Source organism: Phocoena sinus, chromosome 15 (genome assembly GCF_008692025.1).
Source record: "Phocoena sinus isolate mPhoSin1 chromosome 15, mPhoSin1.pri, whole genome shotgun sequence".
In the NCBI taxonomy this organism is placed as follows: domain Eukaryota; kingdom Metazoa; phylum Chordata; class Mammalia; order Artiodactyla; family Phocoenidae; genus Phocoena; species Phocoena sinus.
Window position 1 is genome coordinate 12,408,810 of NC_045777.1, and position 12,548 is coordinate 12,421,357.

Consider the following 12,548-nt stretch of genomic DNA (forward strand, 5'->3'; position numbering starts at 1 on the left):
TGGGAGAAAGTGAGACAGTGGCATGGACATATATACACTACCAAACGTAAAATAGATAGCTAGTGGGAAGCGGCCGCATAGCACAGGGAGATCAGCTCGGTGCTTTGTGACCATCTAGAGGGGTGGGATAGGGAGGTTGGGAGGGAGGGAGATGCAAGAGGGAAGAGATATGGGGACATATGTATATGTATAACGGATTCACTTTGTTATAAAGCAGAAACTAACATACCATTGTAAAGCAATTATACTCCAATAAAGATGTTAAAAAAAAAAGACCTAATGCATCCAATAAATAAATAAAATTATATATATTTAAAAAATCTGCCGCTGGACTAAAAGCAAAATAAAGCAACCTTGCAAAGGATGAAAAAAAAATGCTATGAGGAGAATAAAAGAGGATGATGCGACAGAGTGCTGGGGAGCTTCAGAGAGAGGGATCAGTTAGAACTGAGAGACCTGAAGACAAAGGGGGGGACAAGGAAGGGACAGTAAGTGCGAAGGCACCAAGAGCAAGCACCACACTTTCAAGAACCAGAACCACTATCGCAAACAAGGGGAAAGGAAGTAAAAAAAGGGTATAGGGAGGTGGGCGGGGCCAGGCCACACAGGGCCTTGGAAGCTGTGGGGAAGGGGCAGGCATAGACTTCACTCTGAATGGGACGGGATGGGAAATTATCAGAGGGCTTTAAGCAGAGGGGTGGTGGTGATCTAATTCATGCTTTTAAGAGATCACTTTGGCTGCCATGTGGAAAATGGGCTGTAGTGGAAGGACGTTCTTACAGCTCAGAGAGACTTGCTTTTACATCTGCACAGCTATGCTTACTACAGTCTGTTTAAATATTAATATTGATTGATTGAGCACAGTCTGATAAAGGTTACAGTAAAAACCTGCCTGGTCCTTGCCCTGAGCGTTAATAAGGCAAAGACGATGACACATACAGAGGGTGGGCCAGGACTTCCTGAGCACCTTCCAAGACACATGACAGTGGGACTGAGTAGCCTGCAACAGTGTTCACACGAGACACACATGCAGCTCTTTGTGGCAACTTTTTCTTTGATCCTTGCCTTGGGTAAACTGATACAGAACAACATGCCAGCAACAACACTTGGTCTGTTCCTACCTGTGCCAAGCACTGGTAAATTACAGATGAACAAAAACTGCTCAAGTATGGGCTCTCTGGTAGCGAACATACCACCAACAGACGTCATTACCAATAATGGGGCAGAAGAAGATATGAGACCAATTATAAAGGCAGGTCAGACATATATACGCTACTATGTATAAACCAGATAACTAATGAGAACCTACTGTATAGCAGGGGGAGAAAAAAAACACAATCTGTTTGTAGATATATATTAAGTTAACCTTAAAAATGCGTTCCAATATACAGTAGGTGCAGAAAAATACTGTTTGATTCCACTTATACGAAATACCTAGAATAGTCAAATTCATAGTCAGAAAGTACACTGATGGATGCCAGGGGCCGGGGGTGGGGAGGGGAAATGGGGAGTCAGTGTTTAATGGGGACAGAGTTTCAGTTCAGGAAGCTGAAAATTTCGGGAGACGGATGATGGTGAGAGTGGCGCAACAATGTGAAATGTACTTATTGTCACTGAATTGTACAGTTAAATATGGTTGAAATAGTATGTTTTATATTATGTGAATTTTACCACAATAAAAAAACATTAAAAAAAAAAAGGTGGGTCAGATACTTCACTGTAGAGCCGTCAGCTAGAGCGAAGAATTATTTGGCAGAATCACTTGGGAAGAAGGTACATTCTTGAAAAATATATGAACTTAGGATCTGGTTTGTACAAATTGCCCAGAGAGAGATGCAAACATTCAGAAATATATGACAACCCAGTCCAAAATTTCATGCCTAATGTTTTACTTACTTTAAGACTATCACCAGGTGTGGAATATCTCTTTCAATTAAAAAAGCAAACACAACCAAATAGTGTACTTGGTCTCAGAAGAAGAAAACAAAGCTACCTGTTTATCTGTTTCTCTATGAATCCACCCACCCACCCACCTTCTGGCTCCCTTCACAGATGTCCATAAATAGCAACTAACTGTCTGGCAGTGGGCAAAGCACGCAGATCCTGTGGATATGTGACAGAGGAGGTCCTTGTCCTCCTCTGGGAGATAAAACAGACACTGAACAATCAACTACCCAAACGATTAACTCCTGGGAGACAAATGCTCCAAAGTGAACCCACGGCACTGAAGTTGACATCAAGTGGCAGTGGCTAGATATCAATACATTCCAGGAACTATCCAAAGAAAAGTGCACAACTGACAACGTGATCTGAGACACCATGCCTCACTGGCTGTGTTTCGTAAGAGAAAAGCGAAAGGGAAGTCAAGGGGGAGACCCAGAAATAGAAGAGCTGCTATCAGAGGTTTCCTGCGATGACACCAGACAACTCTTTCACCTGCCCCTCGGATACAGGATGGACAGGGAAGCGCATGGGCCGTACCTGATAGCGACGGGTCTCTCTCTCTGGGCACATCTCCATTCTCTGCGCTCACTTTTCCAGAACCACTCCTGCCATGTTCACCATTGGTTAAATCTGTCTTCTCAGGAGTTGTTGGTTTGCTGTGTGCCTGGCTCTGTTTCAAACGATTGAACTTTGGGGACACTGCTGCAGCTTGGATCACAGGGGACTGGGGTTTCGAATGGATTGGTTTTTCCAATTCTCTGGCCTCCTGCAACTGAAAGGCAACGAAAAAGGGATTCAATCTAAATGGATCCAGCATTTTGATAAGGAACAGAAAATACGCCAGCCTGTTGCATAAAAATTTCCAAACAGAAGGATAGAATTTTAAAAAGGAAATAAACTCCTGCAGCTAACTCAAAGCAAATTCTGAATGCAAATTTTAAAACCCATGCTAGATTCTCTCTCTGCTTTTTAAAGCAAGGATAAAAACAGAGTGCAGAGAACTCAGAGGAGGAAGGGATTGATTTTAAAATGCTATGAATCTTCACCAAGCACCGAGGCCACACATGAAACAGTTCACAGCATGGGATGGTGTCCCGTCCCCCAGCAGCTGATAACTGCTACCGCTCACCACTTGGTTTTCCATGCGGGTGAAAATGACGTTCAGCATCTGAGTAAGAGTAGCCTTGGCAGTGGTCTGATTGATGAGATTTTTGCTGGCCAAATAGATATTGTAACATGTCCTGACCGTCTGTAGGATAGTACCCTCGTGAATTTCAATGTGCGGGGACGTCACTGCAGTCAGAAGAGCCTAAAACAGAAATCCGCAACCTTCACCTTCACGAGCACCCACCTCCCATCCTCTCACAGCCAAACTTTTCTACACGGTTTGGCTTTGTTTTTAATTTGGTTTGGTTTAAGAAGATGGCTCTGCAAACTAAACTGGATGATTAGTACCAAAAACCAACCCCCTACTGCTTTGAGTTTAAACACAATTATTAACTCCATAGAATACAAGTCATTTAAAGTACATAAGTTGCGTTGAAGTGGGCTTTCTATCAGCTTACTTTTTAAAAAGCCAAAAATACAGACTTGTCTCAGGAGGGAAAGTGCTCCAACTTGATCTCACCTACGCCAATCACAAAATATACATGTTTTGATGGGGGGGGAGGGTCAGTTTCGGAGTTCCCTGGTGGGTTTTCAAGGGAGCTTCAGGAAAGGTGTGGCTAACAGGGAGCTCCCTCACAAAGCTAATACATCCAGGATTTAAGATTTGAAACACTGACCGCACCCATCCTGATCGGTTCTCTGACAAGCAGATGGGACCACCCCATGCCAAACCATTCCTGGCAGCAGAAATGGAACAGGGCGAAGGAAAGGGAGGGTAAGAGGACAGGGGCAAATTGGTGATAAAAGTATCAACACGAGGACCTGCTGAGAAATGGCAGTCTGGGAATCCAGAATTTCGAGGGGAAAGAGCAGAGGATTTGAAGTCAATTTAATTCACAAGCAATTTATGTAGTTATCAGCGGAACTGTTTACTTTGAAAACACACCTGGTTCCACTCTTCTTGTCTCAGTCCATGCTAATCAGTTCTGACACTTAACAAAAGATCTAAGTGATGCTTACATTTTTCTGTTCCAGCTCAGCACCTCCTGAGACAACTAACACACGGTAACTTAGAAAGCCAAATTCCCAAGGGCAATGAGCTTTCTCATTTAAAATCCAGACCAGGCAGACAGACAGAAATACCTTAATTATTTGTAACTGAACTCCTTCATCGGTCTGAGGGCCTTGAAAACAATTGCAAATGGTTTCAACAATCCTGTCAATCAGCCGCTTCCCGGGGGCTCCACTGTCGGGGGCATTGCCGGTGATGTGCCCATATGCGATGAGTTTCTAAACACAGAAATCATAGACATGAGAAGTTTCTGCCAGGCCAGGGCTGAGGCCGCCCACAGCAGTAAGAGGCAGGCAGTGGGCTCAGCCTTTAACTTCCGGTTCCCACACAGATCTCTCTGCTCTCCTGGGTGCAGGGGGCACAGCCACCCTGAGAGCGTAGCATCCAGCCTGACTCCCGATGGCAGAAGAGCCCACAGTGGTGGAAAAGGCACGTGTAGAACAGACCCCAGCGCAAAATCACTTGTGTAAAAAATGGAGCGATTAAAAACTATACATAATAGAGACAGAAAGTAGTCAGCGGCTGCCTAGACCTGGGGGGATCCCAGGGAAACAGGGAGTGACTGCTGATGAGCAAAAACGGGGCTTCTTTCTGAGGATAAAGATGGTCTCTAATTAGATTGTGGTGAGGGCTCCACAACTCTGTCAATATACGAAAGTCACTGAACTGTATACCTCAGATGGGTGAATTGTACGCATGTGAATTATATCTCAAGCTGCTAAAAAACTTTTTTTTTTTCTAACAGTAAGATACATAAAAAACTAATGATAACATGGTTTGCTTGAGCGCAGGGAGAACTAAGCAGCTGTAGGCAGGGGCAGGACGAACACATTTTGTAGAGCAGGCTTTCATTCTTTTTGAATGTTGAATAAAACCATGTTGGTGTATTTTCTATTCCAAAAATTAAAGTAAAAAAACTAACTGACTTCTGCACCTACGTTATCAAACTGCATGTCACCCGTGCGGCAGCCTCTTCAGATGAGGCTGCTTGAGCTGTGCCCTCTCGGTCAGGTGACAGATCAGTTTGGACAGGGCCACCTGCCTGCCTGGGCCACCTCACGCCTGACCTGGATTTCATCAGGGACAATCTGAGAGCTGGAAGGGAACTCAAAGGTCAGGATGGTTTCAAAGCCTGGCTGAGATTCATGGTCACCTGAGGGAGCTCGTTACAAATACAGATTCCTGGACCTCAACACAAACTTCCTCTAACAGAACTTGTTGGATGGAGCCCAGGAATCGGTTTTTCTCCAAGTCTTCCAGGTTATCCTGATGGCTGACCACATAAAAAGAACCACTCATCTGCTACAAGCCCTCTGGGATCCGTGAATTCTAAGGCACCCTCTGCTTCCAGTGACTTAGTAAAGACTCTGACAAATGCTGTTCTGTTCTTTATCTTTTTGTTTTCTGGCGTGTCACATTCTTGATCTACCTGCCCAGAGAGACACAGCTCCTGAGGCGATCCACAGTGCCGCCACCACTGCAACAGGAAGATGCGCCGCCCTGCGGAGGCCAGATGCCGTTTCTCAATGGCTCTTCCCCATCATTAGCCTCGAAAGCGCCGCCATTCAATAAGCAGGAAGAAAAACAGATGGAAAGAGAGTGACTGAGAGCACAAATACGACACTGCTGAATCAAGTGACCGAGTGAGCAAAAGAGAGGCCTGCACACACTCTGCTGCTCAAGACCAGCCCCAGAGAGCTCCAGACGGAGGCGGGGAGGTGCTCAAGTGTGTTTTTGAAGAACAAGTCCAGATGCCTTTTACCTCATCTGCTCTCATCGCTGTTCCCCATGCGGGCTTCCAGTGAGGGCAGCGCCGGCCGTCCGGTAAATAAGCTCTGCTTTTGGACACTGCTGACTCCTTACTCCTAACGGACTCAAGTCCGTTTTGAGTACTGGGTTATGAGTGGGATGGTCTATGAGCTCCTAAAATGTGAATGCTGAAAAGCAGGCCCCACAGAACCCAACACTGATGGTGCAAAGCAAAGATGGAGGTGAATTACAGATGTTTAATTCAAATATAAAAAAAGATTGGAAGTATTCGCCCCTCTATGCCCTCCTTAAAGGGCACATTACCGTTCCAATGGAAAAGGGTTTTAAGTATAATTTTACTCCCTTGTGAGGCAGGGCCGGAAGAAAGCAGAGTTCCTGCAACCTGTGCGTCTTTCTAGTTCTGCCTTCTCACCCTTCCTTGTACCAGATGTTGTTTTGGCACTGGGGGTACAACAGTGATAAGACAGTCCTTTTTCTCACAGGGGCAGAAGCGTGCTTGGCAGGCTCACTTGAGGAAGGTGCTCTGCACAGTGAGTGAGGTAGAAAGTACTAGCAGGTGTAAGCAAAGGATGGACACGATGGGATACATTTCTAAAGGCTCCGCCCGGCTCCTGAGTACAGAACAGGCTGGAGGGCAACAGCAGTGGAAGCTGGGCACCCATGATGAGGCCACCTCAGCTGTCTAGGGGGGAGATGCTGGTGGCTTGGACCATGAGGGACTGACAGAGATGGAGAGTAGAAGTTCCTGTCTTATTCTTTGCTGATGCGAAGCAGGGATGGGAAGAAGGGCAGAGGAGGGAGGCCTCTGGGCAGCTGGCTCACTGATACTTGTGTCCAAGGAGGCTGCTTGCACAGGGATGCTACTTGTCAATGCCCCTCTAGACGGGGAGGGATAAGTAAGATGGTTGCATAACACATCATTTATCAGTCCACAGGAATGCCCTCAATTTGCATGTAGTGTTCTGGCATTAAAAACACTGGTGTAAAAAGCAAGCCACAGAAAAATCTGTACAAGTATAAATGATATATGATATAATTTCCAGCTACTACAGCTCAGTTGAAGAGTTGAAATGGAGACCATACGACCTACAAAGCCTAAATATTTAGCATGTGGTCCTCCACAGAAAAATGATATCATAAATGATACCATTTATGTTTAAAAAAAAGAAAGAAAGAAAAAGAAAGAAAAGAAAAGAGAGAGAAAATTATACACCTAAATAGGCAACTGGGTTTGGGGTTAGCAGTCCAAGGGCCTTCAGCCTTAATCTGTAAAGTTCTAAAAGAAATTTCTAACAGAGAATATAGTCAGGTACAATTTATATTATTACAATAGGTTTTAAAATGTGCATTAAAAAATCCAAAGTCTTTTAGAAATAAGAGATAAAGGATAATGCTTGTGGACTTCCCTGGTGGTGCAGTGGTTAAGAATCTGCCTGCCAATGCAGGGGACACGGGTTCGAGCCCTGGTCCGGGAAGATCCCATATGCCGCGGAGCAACTACTAAGCCCGTGCACCACAACTACTGAGCCTGCGCTCTAGAGCCCGCGAGCCACAACTACTGAAACCTGCACGGCTACAGCCCGTGCTCCGCAACAAGAGAAGCCACTGCAATGAGAAGCCCATGCACCGCAACAAAGAGTAGCCCCCGCTCACCGCAACTAGAGAAAGCCTGTGCACAGCAATGATGGCCCAACACAGCCAAAAATAAATAAATTTATTTAAAAAAAAAAAAGATAATGCTTGTGGTACGAACCAGATGGCTCAGACCAGTGGTTTCCTACAGCCTTACGTAGAAAGAAAATATTAGAAGTCTGTTTCTATCTACTTTTTTGTCCTACCCTTTTAAAAGGTCTGTTTTTGTATTGTTTATAATGTACATAATTTAATAACAGTAGTACCTGTATATAATCTTATAATTGAAGAAATACGAATATTCTGAGAGAATATTCTCAAAAATAATTTCTGTGGTTGGTATGTGCCCAGAAAAACTTGAAGATCACTCACTAGTTTAGGCAAGCCTGAACTAACCCTCCTTCCTCCAGTCCTGGCCTTGGGGGAGCGTGTGGTGACCAGGTGCTGGAGAAAAGGAATAAGGAGAATCTTTGTCACTTGGGAGAAGTGAGAAGGGAAGGCTCTGGGCTTCTCCCTGTGGGGGAGGGAATGCTGAGCTCTGTACTCACAGCAAACCAAACCCAGAAGCACCTTTGCTACCCCATCATCTCTCCATGCTCAAAAAGGGACTCCTTAAAATGCCCAGGGCACAGCCTCTGCAGCTGGCTTCAACCCTGCCAAAACCAAGCTTTACTCCTAGACACTGGCCCCCCATTTCCAAGGCAGAAGTCACATCACCCACACTGGGAAAAGCCAGTCAAACAGGTTTGCAAGGACAAACCCCAAGAGGAAATGAATTTTTTCATTCAGTATTCCAGGGAGCACCCAGCCACTTTCTAATGTCATAAAAAGGACGATACATTTTGCATTTTGTATACTAACCAAAGAAATCTTAGTGTACCTATCGAATTACAGAGAACTTCCATTCTGAAAAAGAGAGTGAACCACATGCCAAAAGCCTCAAGACAGGTACTGCACTCAAGTCGCTGAAGTACAGCAGAACGTCAATGTTTCCATCAGAAACCATACTCACACATACACAGAGTTCCAGAAACAGACTATTTCCAGGAAAACACAGCATATTTTTTTTTTTTTTTTTTTTTTTTTTTTGCGGTACGCGGGCCTCTCACTGTTGTGGCCTCTCCCGTTGCGGAGCACAGGCTCCGGACGCACAGGCTCAGGGGCCATGGCTCACGGGCCCAGCCGCTCCGTGGTATGTGGGATCCTCCCGGACCGGGGCACAAACCCGTGTCCCCTGCATTGGCAAGCGGACTCTCAACCACTGCGCCACCAGGGAAGCCCACACAGCATATTTTTAATTAAAGAGGCCAGACTACAGGGTAATAGTTAAGAGCAGACGTCAGCAGCCTTTTTCTGTAGAGGACCACATGCTAAATATTTAGGCTGTGAAGTCACATGGTCTCCGTTCCAACTCTTCAACTCAGCTGTAGTAGCTGGAAAGCAGCCATATAGATAATACGTCAACGAAAGGGCATGGCTGGTGTTATGGACTGAATGTTTCTGTTTCCGCAATTCCTATGTTGAAGTCCTAACCCTCAATATGATGGTATTAGGAGGTGGGGCCTTTGGGAGGTGATTAAGTTTACATGAGGCCATGAGGGTGGGGTCCTCATGATGGGATTAATGCCCTATAGGAAGAGACCAGACACCTAGCTTGCTCTGTCTGCCACGTGAGGACACAGTGAGAACTTGGCCATTTACAAATCAGGGAGACGGCTCACCAGGAACTTAATCAGCTGGTACTTTATCTTGGACTCCCCAGCCTCCAGAACTGTAGGAAATAAATGTCCCTTGTTTAAGCCACCCAGTCTGTGGTATTCTGCTATATCGGTCTGAACAGATTAAGGCAGCTATGCTCCAATAAAACTTTATTTACCAAAGCAGGCTGCAGGCCAGATTTGGCTCATGGCGTAGTTTAAGGACCCCTGATTAAACATAGGCTTGGGGTAAACAAGTCCTAGACACCCACCCAATCCCATCACTGCCTGGCCAGGGGAACTTGGCAGGGCTGGTCATTTTATTCTCCAAGCCTCAGTTTCATTGATTCTAAAATGAGGATGAGAGTAGGAACCTCAGGTGGTTGTCGGGAAGATTAAACACGATGATGGGGATAAAGCACTTAGCACAGGGCCCAGCTCAGGCTGAGTGCTTAATACACTGGCATTGTTTAGGACACCAATAATGTTAACTATCAGCACCAGCTTCCAAACTAAACCTTAACATGAGGACAAAACAGCTAATTATGCCAAATTTCCTCTGAAAATGTTCACAGCAACAAATATTTTCGGAGAGAAGTAGGATTCGAGCCTGCCACTTGAAAATTCTTGGCTCATTACATGTTCCACATAGGACAATCTGTACAGAATTAAACTGAATGAGAACATGGCTTTTCATTTAGAAGAGCTGCTTCTGTGAAGAAACTCTCATCAATTTTCAAGTAGAGATATATCAAACAAGAGAAATTAATAGAGTAAATATTAGACTAGAGATGCCAAAGATGTGGCATGCCCACCGCCACTTGGCAGTCCTGTTCCTCAGCAGACGTAACCAATCAATCATGGCACTTTCTCAAGAAACCCAGATGAGGTTCCAGGTATTTTTTCAACACAGCTTCCAAGCAATAAAATATAGAACCTATTCACTATTCCTGTTCTAGAAAGTACTGATAAATTGTGGCTCTCTCCACTGTATTTTTTTAAATTTATCAAGCTCTTTTCACTGCTGTAGGTTGCCCACTGGGGTTAAAAACAAATGTTTCTGAGGTAACCGGAAGCTTCATGAGTAGATCTTATGAAAAATACAAGAATGCTGGACTGGGAATTAAGAAGCCCAAGTTGCAGTCCTGTTTCTGTCCCTCACTATCTGCACGTCATTGGACAAGTCACCCTAATTTCTCCACTGCTGCTTTTTCACCAGTAAAAAGTAACTTATAACAAGGTTACTTATGGCCCTAAGTACAGTCGATCCTCATTATTCACAGGTTTGTACTTGTGAGTGCCCGCTCACTAAAATTTGTAAGTCCCCAGTCAATATTTGGGACGCTTTTGTGGTCACTTGCGGACACCTGCAGCGCAGTGAAAAATTTGAATCACTTGATGCACAAGTTCCTGGCTAAGGTCAAACAAGGAGACGCTCTGCCTTCTTGTTTCACCTCTCATACCGTAAACAGTGTCTTTCTTGTGATCTATTTATTGCCATGGTTTTCATATTTTTGTCCTTTTCGTTGGTGTTTTCGCCATTTAAAATGGCCCCCATGCACAGTGCTAAGTGCTGTCTAGTGCTGTCTCTGTAGGATGTGCCCTACAGAGAAATGACGTGTGATCAGCTTTGTTCAGGCATGTGTCATAGTGCTGTTGACCATAAGTTCAATGCTAACAAATCAACAATATATATTAAATAAGGTGTCTTTAAACAGAAACACACAAAGAATAAAGTTATGTACTGATCAGCTGATGAACACGTGACCAGAGAGGCTCACAGGAACCTAGCCCTGTATTCCCTCCAGGAACAATGCTTCAGGGTTTGCTAATTCCGTGTTCACAGCAACTTTATAGACCATCACCACAAATAATGAGAGTCGATGATATCTATTTCTCTACTTGGCATTATGAATATTAATGCCATCAATAAAGAAGTAGCATTAAATATCTTATGTACCCGCATATGTACCAAATATTCCAATCAATGCTAAAGGTTTCATTTAGGAAAACATACATAAGAGAGATCAACAAAATACTTCGAGAGAAACAAATTCTTTTTTAGGTAAAAAGGTCAGACCTCTCATTCTTCCCTCCCTCACAAGACCTCCATAAAGAATGAGCTGAAGGGCTTCCCTGGTGGTGCAGTGGTTGAGAGTCCGCCTGCCGATGCAGGGGACACGGGTTCGTGCCCCGATCTGGGAAGATCCCACATGCCGTGGAGCGGCTGGGCCCGTGAGCCATGGCCGCTGAGCCTGCACGTCTGGAGCCTGTGCTCCGCGACGGGAGAGGCCACAACAGTGAGAGGCCCGCATGCCGAAAAAAAAAAAAAAAAAAAAAAGAATGAGCTGAAATGCTCCTTTCTCCATCACCTCTGGAAGCATTCTGAGTACCAGGGGGTTACGGGCACAGCTCCTGTGCAAAGGACTACCTGTGGCTTGAGAGAACATCCTTTATACCACCAAGGTGAAACATGGTACCTGCAAGCAGTCGAGGGATGTGCTGACCACCCGTGGGGACTTGGACTGGCAAGCCAGCTCAAATGGAAGGAAATACTTGTCAGCTTCAATGAAGTTTGCCTTTGGTGGTGCGGTAGCACCAAGCCTAGGAAAAAAGCAGGAGAGGGCCAGAGAGGGGAAATGAAAAAAAAAAAAAGAGCCTGCTTTTCCTACCCCCCACTCTAACTTCCCATCCCACTTGCAATCATTTAATTAAAAGTGCCTGCAAACTGCATCTGTGGGGCTAGACAATGAAAAGTTTAAATACATGCATTAGGAAAAAACACCAAGGGGCCACAGGCAGAGAAAAAGGTCTCTGATGAGCAAGCTGTATCGACAGCGGCCTGGACTGAATCCTGGCACCTGCCACGTCAGAGCTGTATTTCTGAAATGGGACTCACTGGCTTCATTACTATGAAGATGAGGAGCAGCCCCTTAACAGAACAAGCTGCCCTCCTGCCTGAGGAAGCATGACATACAAGAGACAAGGGCTTTGCCTCTCCTGTCAAGAGAAGGTACAACAGCATTAACTTGACCTTCCTTATCCTTTCCTCCAAATATGCAGCTGTTGAGCCAGTAACCTGTTAACTCGGTATCAGTTCAAACACATACAAAGTCCTGCCACGTGCCCAGCGCTGTGCTAGGAGAGTGTGTGCCACCCGAGGATCAGAAATATGGGAAAACATGCAGAGAAAGGGGTTCCCAGGGCCACCACCTACTACTCCCTTCATACTGCACTTCAGCAAGGAGAACATGCCCAGGCTTACCTTTGCTTTTCTATTTCTGCTTTAATTTCATCTGGTGGGGAAGAAAGAAAGGCATGTTAGG

The 12,548-nt window shown here is 45.1% G+C and overlaps 1 protein-coding gene across 1 annotated transcript in view; it reads right to left on the reverse strand.

The window, feature by feature from the left end:
* ARFGEF2 (ADP ribosylation factor guanine nucleotide exchange factor 2) overlaps window positions 1-12,548 on the reverse strand; it is a 100,366-nt gene that overhangs the window by 73,143 nt on the left and 14,675 nt on the right. The window contains exons 2-6 of the mRNA XM_032605372.1: window positions 12,488-12,518; window positions 11,703-11,826; window positions 4,195-4,341; window positions 3,074-3,253; window positions 2,482-2,716 (exon numbers count right to left, since the gene is read on the reverse strand). Coding sequence (XP_032461263.1) covers window positions 2,482-2,716; window positions 3,074-3,253; window positions 4,195-4,341; window positions 11,703-11,826; window positions 12,488-12,518 — 717 coding nt within the window. The remainder of the gene's footprint in view (window positions 1-2,481; window positions 2,717-3,073; window positions 3,254-4,194; window positions 4,342-11,702; window positions 11,827-12,487; window positions 12,519-12,548) is intronic.